Source organism: Sarcophilus harrisii, chromosome 1 (assembly GCF_902635505.1).
Source record: "Sarcophilus harrisii chromosome 1, mSarHar1.11, whole genome shotgun sequence".
In the NCBI taxonomy this organism is placed as follows: Eukaryota; Metazoa; Chordata; class Mammalia; order Dasyuromorphia; family Dasyuridae; genus Sarcophilus; species Sarcophilus harrisii.
This window is the reverse complement of record NC_045426.1, coordinates 348,825,180-348,840,937: the sequence shown is the minus strand read 5'-3', so window position 1 is coordinate 348,840,937 and position 15,758 is coordinate 348,825,180. Positions and strand designations below refer to the sequence as shown.

Sequence of the window (15,758 nt, the reverse complement as noted above, 5' to 3'; positions counted from 1 at the left end):
GAGCCACTGAAGTTTTTTGAGTAGTGAAGTGACCTGGCAAATAATTTCAGTTTTGCATAAAGAGAAATATCTGAATTGGGCCTTAAAGGAAGACAAAGATTCTGGAAGACCAAGATGAAGAACCATGCTATTTGCATCGCAAGATTCAACACCTTATACATAGAAGAAACTAAAGAACTACTAGTCAAATAAATAAATAGAATAAATGAACAAATAAATAAATGTATGTTTATTCAAATGTATTGAGGATAACGTTGAATGAAAAGATATTTTCCTTGTCATAACAATTAATTTCCAAATCCTGGGTGTAGTCTTTAATTGTGGGTTTTTACTTATGCACATGATTTATTCTGTTTTCTTTGGGATGATGGCTTTTTTTTTAATAGGCAAAATTGTCCTCACCCCTTATTTAGAAATTAAAATAAAAAGGATGAAAAAAGAATGCTATTGTATGCATGGTACCTATATTTTTCTGGAAGGGACAGTCCCTAACCTCAAGCCTCTAGCAATCTAAATTAGGAGATCTGAGAGGAAAGGGGGAAAGCTATAGATCATTCTAAATAATTTTAAGGACTAAACACCCACAACACACACACACACACACACACACACACACACAGTGCTGCAAGATCTAGTTGTGCCCACTCTTTCAGGACCTACACCTCCTTTCAGTATTAGTTTAATGAAGTTCTAGCCAATGGCACCAACTCACTAAATTGTCAATATTGTGGCCTGTTTCATTGTCTGAACTGCAGCAAAAATAGGCTAGATTTAGAAAAAACTACACCTCTCTCCTCTTAATTTCACTACATAATTAGTTAGACAATGAATGGTGTTTGTAGAGTAGAGTGTGTGTGGAGGCCAGGGATGTTTCAAGGATCTTAACTCGTACTCCCAGGTGTCATGTGGAAAGCCAACCCACAACATGCCTTGAAATCTCCTTTTCTAAAAAGTCAACAGGTCAAAAGGCATTCATTAAGTGCATACAGTGCACTAGAGATAGGAATATAAACAAAAACAGCCCTTGCTTTCAAGAAGTTCACAAGAAGGGGGAGAAAACTGTGAACAACTATTTACAAAGTTTTAGACAGGACAAATGGGAAGTAATTCTCGGGGGAAGGTCAAAGCATTAAGATAGAAATGGGAAAAGCTTCTTACAGAAGGTATGGTTTTAACTGGGACCTGAAGGAGGTCAGGGAGATAAGAAGGTGGCTGTGAGGAAGAAGTCAGGAGATGGAGTACCTTGTTCCAGAAATGGCAAAGAGCCAAATGCCTCTGTAACATAGACTGGATGGGAGTAAGATAGAAGATTGAAAAAAAACAGAAAAGGGCCAGTTTGTAAAGAGTTTTAAAAATCAGAGAACTTTATCTTTTATCCTGGGTATACAAGAAAATGAGAAAGCTTTTTTGTTGAGAAAAAACCCAAGATTACGAGTGGGGAGAAAAATCTGAGCCCTCATTTCAGTTACAAACTAACTCCTAAATGGCAAGACCTCAGTTTCCTATTCTGTCAAAGAATTATGTTGGCTAAAGACCCAATTCAGATACCATTTCTTGCATGACGTTTTTCTTGATAATACTAGCTGAAAATGGTCTTTCTCACCTCCAGTTTCTTACGTACTTTTATGTATATATCTTCCTTTTTCCAAACTCCACTGAATTTTAAGTGGCTTAAAACCAGAATTTAGGCCACATCTATGTCATTTCAGTGACTATAATAGTAATAAATATGTTTTCTTATTGAAATGGTATCATTTCTTTTGGCTAGAAAATGCTATGATTTTAAAAACATCCCCAAATCCAACATCTCAAGCTATTTAGGTCAGGACCTTCATTCTATCTGATCAAGTATAAAATGGATTTGGGAGTGAGCCCCTTAATATGCTTACCCCTCCCTACTCAAAGTAAAATGATCTTTCTCCTTTTCTCTGAAGAATTTCTGTCCTGCCATTACATTCTTTTTCTCCATCTAAAATTCTTACTCCCATTCCTCATTTTACCAAACTTGTCTTCTCCAGCCCTAACTTTCCTTTTTTTTAAAATAATAATAGTTTTTTTTATTTTTCAGAATACATGTAAAGATAGCTTTCAACATTCATCCTTGCAAAACTTGTTTTTCTTATCTTTCTCCCTCCTTCCCCACTTCCCCTGTCCCATAGATAGCAAGTAATCCAAATTAGTTTAAAGATGTTCAATTCTTCTAAACATATTTCCACATTTATTATTCTGTACAAGAAAAATCATATTAAAAGGTTAAAATGAGAAAGAATAAAAACAAGCAAGCAAACAACAACAAAGGTGAAAATACTATGTTGTGATCCACATCCAGTCCTCTGGGTACAGATAACTCTCTCCATCACAAGTCTATTGGAATTGTCCAGCCCTAACTTTTCAAGTTGTGTGTGTGTGTGTGTGTGTGTGTTTTAAGTTTGCTAAAAAACTTTAACCATAATTTAAAATAAAACTAATGCTAAAACACGTAACACTTGGTAAAACATCTCTGTGTGCTTACTGGTTATGTATTTAGGGAAAAAAATCTCTTAGAGGCAAGATTTCTTTCTATTAGAAGTGTTTAGTGGGAAAATAAGACAAAATTTAATTTTTTAAAACAAGTGTATGTTATCTGCTATGTACCTCTCTAATGCAAGGTACAAATTCAAGATGGTAACAAGTTGTCTTGGAACCAAGAAGCTGTGATTTCAAAACCTGACAATGATGCATATGGGCGGTGTGAGCTTGAATAAGTCACTTAGCCTCTAAATGTCTCAGGCAACCCTGTAAAAGTATAAGTTTCAGAGAAGATACCAACCTGTAAGGATGGATGCCCATCCTTGCCACTGTGAAAATAATAACTGAAAATACCTACCCTGCTGGCCACCACCAGCTGAACGAGCCCAGCTGCAGCACGGAGAATGGCCACAGCTTCCTGATGTGAGAGGCCAACAAGTGACTGGCCATTGATCATTAATAACTCATCTCCCGAGGTCAGCCTGCCATCCCTGAGGAAGCAAAAAGGAAAAAACAACCTTTGTCAAGATGCTTCAGGAGAAGAATTGTGATATTCCTGGAACTGGGACTGGGCGGGACAGGGGAGGAGGAGGTTAGTATGGGCCAGAGTATTTTCCAAAAAAGAAATAATGACTATAAACAATTTTAAATAGTTACTTATTTGTGTATCTTGAATTGACTAGCATTAAGCTCATAGGTAAGCATCAGGCCCAAAGATGGCAAGAGGGTCAGTGTGTTAGTGACAAATCCATGAGAGGAAACCCTTTACTCTGGCATTTCTATATCACTTATTAGTTAACAAATAAATCTTGAAAGACCCACTACGTGGCAGACATATGTACCCTTGGTAAATGGAGAAGCCAAAAATCCAAGGAATTTAGATGACTGACAACGACATGGAGTCGTTATATATATATATATATATATATATATATATATATATATATATATATGCCATATAACTGGCATATATGACATGGGGTATGGGATATGGTCCCATAAAATGCTATTCTCCATCCTGGGGCTAATAAGCAGACATTGCTGCTCTCTCTGACAGTCAAACCTCCTGAGTATAGTTGCATAGCTTCCTGGAGGGACAAGTAAAGGGAAACTCCCAACTGCAGACTCTCCCAGGGCTAGGGTCTGCATGTCTTTCTTTCTTTTTTTTTTTTTTTTTTTTTAATTTAATTTAATTTTTTTTTTTTATTTAATAGCCTTTTATTTACAGGATATATACATGGGTAACTTTACAGCATTAACAATTGCCAAACCTCTTGTTCCAATTTTTCACCTCTTACCCCCCCCACCCCCTCCCCTAAATGGCAGGATGACCAGTAGATGTTAAATATATTAAAATATAACTTAGATACATAATAAGTATACATGACCAAAACATTATTTTGCTGTACAAAAAGAATCAGACTCTGAATTATTGTACAATTAGCTTGTGAAGGAAATCAAAAATGCAGGTGTGCATAAATATAGGGATTGGGAATTCAATGTAATGGTTTTTAGTCATCTCCCAGAGTTCTTTTTCTGGGTATAGCTAGTTCAGTTCATTACTGCTCCATTAGAAATGATTTGGTTGATCTCGTGTGCATGTCTTTCTCTGCTGCAGTTGAAGTCCCAACTCCTAGGATGCTCTCTCCTAGTCTTATGTTCTCTGTGTGATCTCATTCTCTTCCCTCTTCCTTACAATATGGATCCCTAGATACATTCTGGGAAATCCCAGTCAGGCTCTTAGGGTAGAGAAGAGCTTCAGATATGACCTCAGCAAATACACATAGAGTTGGAGGAGGACGGTAGAGGGCAGAAGGGCCTGAGTTTTCAATGTTGTGGGAGGGAGGAGAAATAATCCCAACCTATAATTGGTACATTAGATCCAAGGAGGGGAGACAAGCACAGCTTTCCCACCTACCCCCTCAGCTCAGGTTGCTGAAAGAAGTCATGGGATTTGGAGCACTGAGGGACCAATAGTTTGGATTAGGAATATCCTGGTCCAGTCTTTTCTGCACCAAACATTGACTCTTCCACATATCTGCCAGAGGTTACAGGAGGAGTTGAGATAATGTGCAAAACCTGTCAACTTTCTATATTTCTTTTTAAGATAAATATAGAAGTCTAGAAGGCCAGTAAAGGGAAAAGATATCTCCCCTTAAACTACAGCACCATATTTCCCAATCTCCTAGAAATACATCCTCCATTTCCCTTACAGCTCTTCTTGCAAGGAAGAATGTAGTTCTCTGGTGTCATTCAAAGTTGGCTCTAACAGATTCACTTAATAGTATGATGCAGAAAGCAATTACCATCCTTCTCTCCTTTAACCAGAGAGTTTCTAGGCTCACATCATCTTTGTGATTACAGCCATTGCGGGACCTTTTAATGCTACCTGTTTGACATATATTACTGTATCTGTGGTTGGCTTCTATTGATCCCCTTCTGAAGGTCATTGGTAAGGGAAGCCTCCAAGGCTGGCCTTATTCCCTTCCATAAGTCAACCCTTTCAATGCTTTCCTGGAGCTAGATTGGCTGTTTGGTCACTTGGCTCACAAGGCAGGATGGCTGGGAGAGAAGCATTCCCCCCAGTCCCAGAAAGGGAGAAATGAGGCAAGGGAGTTCAGAATATATAAAAATCATTCTAGAGGTAAATAGTGAGAAAAGCAGAAGCAAATCAAAGTAAGAGGCAGGACTTCAGATGAGGAAAATCTTAAGATCATGGATTTAGAATAGAGGGGACCCCACAGGCCATCTGGTCCAATCCCCTTATTTTACAAATGAGGAACCAAAGCTAGAGTCTAAAGTGACTCGCCTGACTGAAAAACTGCTCTTTTCATTGATCCAGTCCCTATCCTTCAGTCTGCTTCCTTCTGTATTCCCCTGGGAGGCCTCACTTCTCACCAGCTGATGATGAATCACTAGGAACATCCAGCTCAAGACCAAAAGATCTGACTGGGGAGAATCTGTATCCTATAGATTTTTTTTTTCACATGAGACCACCAAGTCTTCTTATGGGAGATGGAGCTCACATGCTCATCAGTAAAACCTTCTGTCCTTTTCTCCTGTAGACCTCACTATTTGTGATCACACTGTGGTTAGTCTTATTCTGATGGTCTTGGATACCCTAACTCTAATAGACTTGTGCCCCTGACTAATGGCACTAATGGAGAGAGCCCTATCACAGAGCCAGGAGAGAACTTACCTCAACTACCAGACTCAAAAGGACAAAGCAGATTAGATAAAAGCACCCTTCCCAAAGTACAAGGACTCCAAATAAAGTGGAAAATAAAGGGCTGTTTTGGTCTTATTTTTCTTGTATGTGACAAATATGGAAATATGTTTAAAAGCATTGTCCATGTATAATCTATATCAGATTGGTTGATATCTTGGGGAGGGAGAAGGCAAGAGAAAAAGGGGAAAAAATTGGAACACAAAATCTTACAAAAATTAAAATTGAAAACTATGTATAATTGGAAAAATAAAATACTATTGGGGGAAAAAAGAAAATAAAGGGCTGGATCTCTAAGGTAATGTGACCTGTGTATTAGGGAAGAATATTCCTTCCATAGTCCAGAAAAGTGTCTCAGTGACACAGTGATCTGTAGTGGTCTCAGCCTCACATAAAGGGCAATATATTGACTTAGAAAACCACAAATTAATATTATCTATGTTTTACTGTATTTTTATTTATTTTCTTAAATATTTATTTTCCTGTTAGGATTCTTATAAGGTGCTAAGTCACTGGAATTGATAGAGATAATAATTATCTAATTTAGCATGGTACTTAACAGTTTTCTAGTTCACTTATATACTTAGTACTTAATGGAGTTCCACAAGATCACACCTTTAAGAGAGCATATATAAGGAGGAGCCCACTAAAGGACAAGCCCACTCTTGGAGGCAGAGACAGATTCATTCCATTTTCCATCTTTGTGCTGGCTGGAGGCTGAAGCTGGAGATGCAAAGAACTAGTGACGAGCTATCGGAACCAAGGAGAGGATAGGCCTCTAAGAAAGCTAACCAGGCCCAAGGAAGGTGACAATACTTGAAAGAGAAAATAAAGGATTTGGACTTTAATTCCTGGCTGCATTTGAGGTGATTATTACTTTGAGCTGAAACTAAGGCTGCTCCCAGAAGCCCCCCAAGGAACCTGTTCCCAGAGAACTTTATATTTTAGAGAAGAATATTACATTTTCCCATTTATTCTTTAATCTGGGTCCCACTGTACTTGGGAGCTTTGTGAACCTCTTTGGTAGAAAATTTCATCTGTTTCCATGGCTTTAACTCATTCTACTATGGCAACCCAAGTCCTACCTCTGGCTTTGCCTGTCTCTGAGCTCCAAGGAATCAGTCAACAAGAATGACTTAATTCAGAAAGTTTAGCTGAGAGGGAGTAAAGCTGTTCTTGTTTTACCTTCTTGGTTCTAGTAAAACTCTAGTATCTAGTTGAGATACTTTTTCTTTTCCTTCCACAATCCATGGAAGCTCAAGCCAAGGCTCCCAATGCAATGCCTGCCAGTGGATGCCCACATTCTACATGTTCTAAACTAACTGATACCATCTCTCTCCCCCCTCCTCAGCAACTGCCATTTCACCAAACAGACAAAAGTTAAGAATTGGAATCTAGCCAAGTCTGATTCACAAGTTGGAGCCAGATTATTCTTCCTTTGAGGAAGGGAGCTGGGCATCAGATTTCAGAAAGAGGAAGTGGGGAAGAACCAAGTTCAAAATTAGGAAAAGTCAAAAAGCTGGCTAATACTGGAAGTCAAGCTGGCAAAGGTTGGTGCTTGCGTTCAGGAACTTCAGAGTACAAGAACAGAATGGGAGGGGTAGAGGTAAGAGACATGAGTAGGGAAACAATTTAAATTAAAAAAGGATCTGGAAAAGTTTTAATGAATTGTGAACTCTGTATGGGTCAATGGGGAGATCCAGCAATTAAAAAAAATGTTATCTTAGGCTCTGTTGCTGGAAGTGCTCTGAGGAATGGAGCTACAGATAAAACTGGATTTTACCCTGATCAGACCAAGTCTGGGTACTATAAATAGGACGCTGATATTTAGAGCACTTCCAGGGAAGTGACCAGGACAGGGAAGTCATATGATAAAAGGAAGTATTACAAAAAGGTAGCCTTTTCCTTAGGTTACCTTTTTGGAATACTTATTGGCCAGACAGACCAAAGTACACTGTTTGAAGGAGTAACATGGAAAGGAAGGTCAACATTTCTAGATGAAGAAATCAAGGAAGGCCCCAAATTCAAGCAGAGATCAATTAAAGGAGAAAAAGGGGGAAAATGGTATAGGATCAGAATCAAAGCTGGAAATTTTGAGGAACAACAGAATTCAAATCAATATCTGGGTGAACTCTTTCCCCATGGTGGTTTTACTTAATGTCCCCATGCCTTAAAGCACCCACACTTATTAACATTTTTCCTAGCAGGTAGAGTCAATGAGTGGCTGAGAGATACCAACAACTTTGCCCAAAGGATGTCAGTGAAAAATACCAGGAGACTGTAGGCATGAGGAAGATCACTGCCCAAAACAGGACCCACAAAAGGGCAGGACCAAAAAACTCCCAGAAAGTTCAGCAGCAACAGCTCAGAGTACTTACTGTTATGTGGAACCAACCAGCATAGCCTGGATCTGATCCAGAAATCCACTCTCTCCTAATTCAGTGGCCCCATGGCCCAACTCTAATTATTTTTTTATAAGAAAACAAAATGTGCTTTCTTCTAACTTTGACTAGTTGCTCCTACTTCTCCGTTCTAAGCCCCGAATCTCTCTTCCTCATGCTAGCCCTTACAATACATAAAAATACCAGTGGCCTCTTATAGTCACTTTCCCTCCTAGCTGGTTATCTCCTCCTGGAAGCCTTGGACTCCTCCTCCTTACTTCCCATAGCTCTCTAGGCTCCTGGCTCTCCATTCTACCACCAGGTTCTATAGATGTCTCCTTCCCACAAAATACCTGCAATCTTGTTCCCTATCAAGGAATAGGATGACTGAGTTGTTTTTGTTATTGTTTCACGACCCATTTGGGGTTTTCTTGGTTATTTCCTTTTTCAACTCATTTTACAGATGATGAAATTGGGCAAAGAGTTGAGTGACCTACCCAGGGTCACACAGTAAGTGTCTGAGCTTAGAATTAAACTCGGGAAAATGAGCCTTCTTGACTCCAAGACCAGTGCTGTACCCATTGCATTGCTGTAGCTGCCTAGCTGCCCAATAGAAGTCAAGATCCTTATTCTGTCACCTAATATTTGAGCAAGTTGCTTATACTGTCTAGCCCTCAGTTTCCACTTCTTCAAAATGAAAGGGGGATAATAGATGGTCCCTAAGATGTTCTTCAGCTCTGAACCTATGATTTCATGAAGAAGCCAATTAATAAACACATAGATAAATACATGCAAATGTTATGTACTACCCAGAATTCCCTAGATTTAGCATGTTGAGAGGTAAATCCAGCAGGTAAATTCCCAGATACCCCAAGGTATCTAGGACAGTGAGGATGGACAGAGAGAAGTTAATTTTCAGGGAAGCTAGAAATCAGGAAAAGCTTCATATAAAAAGTGATCCTTGAGTCTAGCTTTGAAGGAAACTAGAGATTTCTAAAAGAGGAAGGTTAGGAGACTCTCCCCCACTATATTCTTTACCTTTGCCCCTCTCCAATCCGTTCCATTCCTTTCTTTTTACATTCTTATCATTACTAGATATACATCAATTAACTCTTAGTCTCAACTAAAGTTCTACCCCTGTGTCTCACTGTATCACGGAAGCCAAGTTGTTAGGCTTTTGAGGATTATGCCAGAAGAGTACTTAGTCTGTAGCACATCCTACAAAACTTTAAAGTATGCTTTATCTAAGGAGCAGCTTGACTAGGACCAGAGGGACTCATCACTGGAAAGTAATCTAGCAGGTGAGAACTTTATAATTTACAGAAATCATGTAGACTGACTCTGAAAATCCATGAAAAGGTCTACTTATTAAATATGTTAAATGGAGGTAGTCCTCACACTTATAATACCACAGATCCATGAAGCAACAAATCTTTATGGCATCTCAAACCAAAGATGATTGTAAACTCTGATGGTGGGAACTAGGTGTCTTCCTTAGTACAGGATGCAAGGGTGCTGCCGTGTTTCCGTGAACCCTCAGGAAATGCTCAATGATTTTAGGCAATAGAAAGAGTGAAGAGATCATTGGGTTTTGATCACAGCCCCACCACTCACTAGCTTGATGACTTTGAGCAAAGTCACCCTTTTTATGGATCTCAGCTTCTTTATTGGAACAGTGGGAAGATGGGAGTAAAAGATCTTCAAGATCATTTAAGGAAGGCTATTGATAGAGAAGGAAATCAGAGTTCTGAAATGTCTCAATTTTATGCCCTACAAAAAAAAAGTCTGGAGAAGAGTAAACTTAGTGGGTGGTTATAAGGGGAGGAAAACATAGCAGCTCTTGACAAGTATTTGAAGAATTGTTTCATAAGAGATGATTTCATTGCTTAGTGCTGGACAACAGGATGAATATCAGTGAGGAAAAGAGGCTGCAGAGAGGCAGATTTAGGTCTGACATCAGGACAAATTTCCTAATTAGAGTAACTAAAATGGGAGGCAGCAAGTTCTCTACTAGAAGTTTTTAGGCTAGAAGGACCATTTGTTGGATATATTATAAAGAAAGGATTCTTGTTCAGGAGTGGATGATCATCTGAGATTCTGTTACTCTGATACTTTCCAGCTCCAACATTTTAGGGATTAAAGCTAGTGAAACTTAATTGTAAAATTGTTTTTCTTTCCTCCTCTTCCAATAAATGTAGCAAATTATTTTCTTAATCTACAGGCAAATTCTACCTGCTACAGTGCACCTTGCTTCTGCCCTCAACTATGAAATACTCTATTTCTTAGAATATTCAGGGTGTTTCCAAAGTCTAAATATGATTTTGTGCTATTAAAATTTTAATAATGTAGCACTGTCCATTAAAACTTTAATAGCATAAAACTGCACTTAAGACTTTTGAGATACTTTGTTTAAACATATTTCACAAACAAGTAGAAGGGAAAATCAGGAATGAGTTTAGCAAGAAAGTGACATATTAATCCTGTTGTGACCTCTGGCTATTAGACACTATATATTCCTGCAATAACAAAGAGATTATACTTCAAAAAACAGAAGATCTGAATTCAAGGTATGGCTGACTTATTTATTTATTTATTTATTTGACAATAGTTTTTTATTTTCAAAATACATGCAAAGACAGTTTTCAACATTTAAAACTCTTGTAAAACCTTGTGTTCCAAATTTTCTCCCTCCCTTCTCCCCACCCCCTTCCCCTAGTCAGCAAACAATCCAGTATATGTTAAATGTGCAATTCTTCTATATGTATTTGGTATGACTGACTTATAAAAGCAAAGAGACTAAATTCATGAGATATAGTTGAAAATCAATTTTATTACTGATTTGGGGGAAACCTTGCTACAGTTTGGTACAAATGTGGAACTCAAGGGCTCCCACAAATTCCTGAGTGAAGATGAAAATAGAACTAGGAAATATTTAGCAAAATAAAAATACAACAAATGATGTTAATTTGTGGTTTTATAAGTCTTATGGATATGGGATCCATAAGAATCCATTTCTATTCAACTTTAACATTATTCTGCAGTGTATCTAGTGCTGAACTAAAGTTCCTCCCAAGAGCCAGGAATAGCTGCATTCTAATTCTTTTTCTGTGTCTACTGATGTGGATACAGGTCAAGTCACTTAGAACTCTAGTCCTCGATTCCCTACTCTGTCAAATGGAGGAGCTGGAGTAGATGACCCCTAAGGTCCTTTACACTATTGATCTATGTTCCTATAATGAAATTGCCAATTACTAGAAAGACCCAATTGACAAAATAACAGATAATTAAAAACGTAAATGAGTTGTGTAGATATAAACAAACATTTTCTTCACAACAGTGAGCAGTGCAAATACTGGATCTATTTTATAGAGAGAAAATTGAAATTTAAAAGGATTAAGTGACCACAAATCCACGACCACATAGCTAGTTAGGTGTCAAAAGCAGGATTTGAATAAGGATCTTCTGCCTCTAAGTCTAGCATGACATCCCATGATTCCTATAAATTAGCTTTTTTTAAAATGGTTAAGATGAGGAGGGGAGAGGATGGAGGCAGGGAGACCATGCAGACACAGTTCCATACCTGTGAGCGGCGCCTCCTTCTTCTACGTGTGCGACAATGATTCCGTGGGGTGATCGCTTTGATCCTCGGCCTCCCGTTATCTGGATGCCCAGGCCGTCTGATCCTTTCACCATGTGCATCTTCCATATCCGGCAGCCTTCCCGCTAGAAGGAAAAAAAAAAAGATTATACTGATGTAATGACACAGCACTGAACAGGAGACACTTCATGGAGCCATCACAGCTGGGGTAAAAATCAGAAACACTTAGAAATGGGTAGAGGAACTGAATGTTCTCTCTGTATGTCAGAATTAAAGTCTACAGCAAGAAAGAACAATTAGCAAATTCATGACTCCAAGTGCTGTTTATACTTGCCTTGTAAAAGCTCACATCCTAACAAATTTACATGCTCTCTTTCCTATCTCCCATCGCTACCCCTTCTACTCTCAATTACATCATCTCTAATGTGGTGGCTCAATGAAAGGACACAAACAGGAGTCTGGCAAAAAATCTCACTCTGAAGACTTAAAAATCCTTTAAAAACAACCAGAAGGAGACCAAGAACTAAAATTTATTTGATTTCTCTGGGACTTTATTGCCCAAATTTCTATGGACTTACTACCTCAATTCAATGCAATAGACTTTATTAAACACCTACCATGTCTTAGACCCTGGTCTAGACATCAGGAATACAAAGACAAAATCATAACAGATGCTTAGGTATGTATAGGTATGACCAGTGTGATTATGATTATGAAATAACTATCTGCTTTCTTTATCTATCATGAAAGTCCAAGTCTCCTTTCAAAGTACAAGAATGATAAAATCTCCCTAAACTCATACTGTTAGGAATAGGCAATGTGCCCAATAAAAATGCTTGCAAAACAGAAAGAATTTGAAACATTTGGAAAATCTGAAATACACTGTCAGAAAGTGAAATGAAGCTTTATGCAACAGTAAAATACACACACACACACACACACACACACACACACACACAAGACTTGAACTGATTGCTGATGTGCAGCAATAGGAATGTCTAGAAAAATTATTGCCAGACATTAGAGACCAATTGGACTCATATCCCTATTATTGCACTTTGCTGGAGGGTCTGATTTTTCCAGAAATGCATAGCACTGCTGAAAAGCTCTCCTTTAACCAGATGACCAATTAGACAGTCTGGGCCATATGCAACTCTGGAAGCTGGAGAGTTACCTCAGAAGTTCATGAACTTATTCTTCAAGTTTCCCTGTTCTGACTCCATTGCTCCTCTTGTCCCATTTCTGTCCTTCAGAGATTTGAGACAGCCCACCTATCGGAGAGTGAGATACATTCCACCCTTACCAGCAGCCCCTCACCAACTCGGGCTCCTGGTACCAACTCACTATTCCTCAACACATACCACACAACCAGAAACACCTAATGACACACGGTTTTATTAACTGATATTAATGCACGTGTATACCATCCACCTGCACAGCACAGTCATATGTCAAAGATGGGTGAGCTGTCCTATCTATATACCATGCCAGGTTATAATCCAGTAAAGGTGCTCTGAAAGAGTAACTGGACATTGCTTCTTATAAAAGTGGTATGGTCTCCTAGACAGAACACTGACTGGGAATCAAGAAGTCTTGGATTTGAATCCTATCCCAAATACTTACTGACCATATGACCCTATGGAAGTTATTTCATTATAATGAGCCTCAGTTTCTTGCTAAATGGACTGAATAATAGAACCTCTCACACATGGTTATTGTGAGATAAATTATATGTGTATATGTCAAGACATATGTCATATATGTGTGTAAATATACATGTATCTACATATACACAAATAAGATATACACACATACACAATGCATATACATATACACACACCTACATATTCACACAATCTATATACATACACATATATGTACATATAAGCATGCATATACACAGACATATATGCAACACAGACACACCTATACTTATACACATACATATATGCACATACACATGCATATATATATGTGTATAAAAATCAAGAAAATTCAAAAAGGGATCACAAAGAGCAGGGCACAACTGAAATACAACTAAACAATATTTAATGATGAGGAAATTAAGGTATACACACATATATGTGTAAATTCACATGTGTATAATATATACACACACTTGTGTATGTGTAAATTCATGAACTTTTGAACACCATTTAATGTGAGTTGTCTTGTCTTCTAGTTCAGAAAAAAAAGCATGCAAGACATTACTAATGGGTCAAGAGTTTCACAGTTTGATTTTAGGAATAGGTAAATTTACTTGATTTCAAGCTGAGGCTCCCCTTTTTTGGAGAGAAGATCAGAGAGTATTTTCTTTTGAAAATATAAAACTCATGTTGGAAATGAGACACACATGAAGTGAATCGTGTTGTTTTCATTTGATCATTTGTAAATACTGTTAGAATCAAGAGTTTTTTTTTTTTGTTTTGTTTTGTTTTTTTGTTAGAGGGAAGAGTGTATGGCCCTGTGATTGATTGAATCACACCTAATTAGGGAACACCTAATGGGGTACGTTCTCTACCAGGACAAGTCAGGGAGTGATAATTTGCCTAGAATCCCATAGCCAATATGTTTCAATATGTCTCTTCCTGATTCAAAGATCTGCAGTTTGGATGCAGAGTGGATCCAACATTAGTTCTTCAAAATAATAGGGAAAAAACAGGCATCTCTCCCATCTGCATTTCTTTAGGCTACAATTTATTTAAGTAAATCCCATATCCCAGGTGATCTGTTCAGATGGCAACGTTTTGGATATGTCCCCAAACATAATCCTTTAGAGATCACAGAATCAAAATGGTAGAAGGAACTTTGAGCATTAACATAACCCATATTCCCTGGTACTAGGAGACATCTAAAGCTTCTCAGATAATTAGATGGGGGGAAAAAAAGCTTTTTTGGATGAAATGTGGTTTATTGATTTACTCTATGTATCTGTCTGATGGGCATATTGGCAGGGTAGCCAAATGTTCTTTTACATTTTTGTTAACAACAGTGTTATTTCTTAATCTCACTTAATGAAAAAAGGGCAGCTTTGGAGCAGTGAGAGAACACTGGGCCTGGAGTCTGGCAGATTCTCCATGAGTTCAAATATGACATCAGACACAAGCTGAGTGATCCTGAACAAGTTTCTTTATCCTATTGTCTCAGTTTCGCCACTTGCAAAATGATAGAGAAGGCAATGGCAAACTACTCCAGTATCTCTGCCAAGAAAACTCCAAAGGGGGTCACAGAAAATTGGACACAACTGAAAAATGACTAAACAACAATATTTAATGTTGAGGAAACTGAGGCATAAAAACATGTGATTTATGATCATCCATGTGTCACCCAAGACAGCTAATAAGTATCTGAGATTGGCTTTAAACTTAGGCCTTTCTGACTCTGCTGCCTCTCTAGCTTAATGGGATGAAAATGATATTTCTTGTGTGATTTATGAACTGATTCCAAGAGCAATTACAAAAAAAGGATTCCAAAAATGTTTTTATGTGACAGCACCTTTGCAATAATCTTACAGATTCCCCAAGTGATTGATCAGAAAGAGAGCTTCACAAGGATTTGTAAATTCTAGTAGGTTTATTCAAATAATTGTCATTACTGTCACACCATATCTACCAGCAAGAGCCTAGGTACAGATTCGAATATTGAAACTGAGAGGGTCACCAACAGATTTCCAGCAAGTACTAGGTTGGGGAGTTTGTCCCTTATTTCTCCACTATTTTCCCCAATAATTATGATGATCACTCAATCTTTAAGGGGTGTCTGTTTGGCACAGTAGATAAAGTGTCATTCAATGACACTTTAATCTTTAAGGGGTGTCTGTTTGGCACAGTAGATAAAGTGTCAGGCCTGGAATCAAGGAGACTCATTTTTCTGAGTTAAAATCTGGCTTCAGACACCAGCTGTGTGACCCTGGGCAAGTCAGGTAACTCTTCCTCAGTTTCCTCATCTGTAAAAATGAACTGGAAAAGGAAAGGGCAATCCACTACAGTATCTTTGCCATCAAAACCTCAAATGAGGTCACAAAGAGTCAGAATGACTGAAGTAA

General features: G+C 38.1%; 1 protein-coding gene across 6 annotated transcripts in view; it reads right to left on the bottom strand.

Annotated features, from left to right (window-relative positions):
• PDZD2 (PDZ domain containing 2) overlaps positions 1 to 15,758 on the bottom strand; it is a 348,056-nt gene that overhangs the window by 116,441 nt on the left and 215,857 nt on the right. For all 6 annotated transcript variants that reach the window (XM_031945886.1, XM_031945887.1, XM_031945889.1 and 3 more), the window contains 2 exons: positions 11,696 to 11,838; positions 2,867 to 2,999 (listed from right to left, as the gene is read on the bottom strand). In XM_031945886.1, coding sequence (XP_031801746.1) covers positions 2,867 to 2,999; positions 11,696 to 11,838 — 276 coding nt within the window. The remainder of the gene's footprint in view (positions 1 to 2,866; positions 3,000 to 11,695; positions 11,839 to 15,758) is intronic.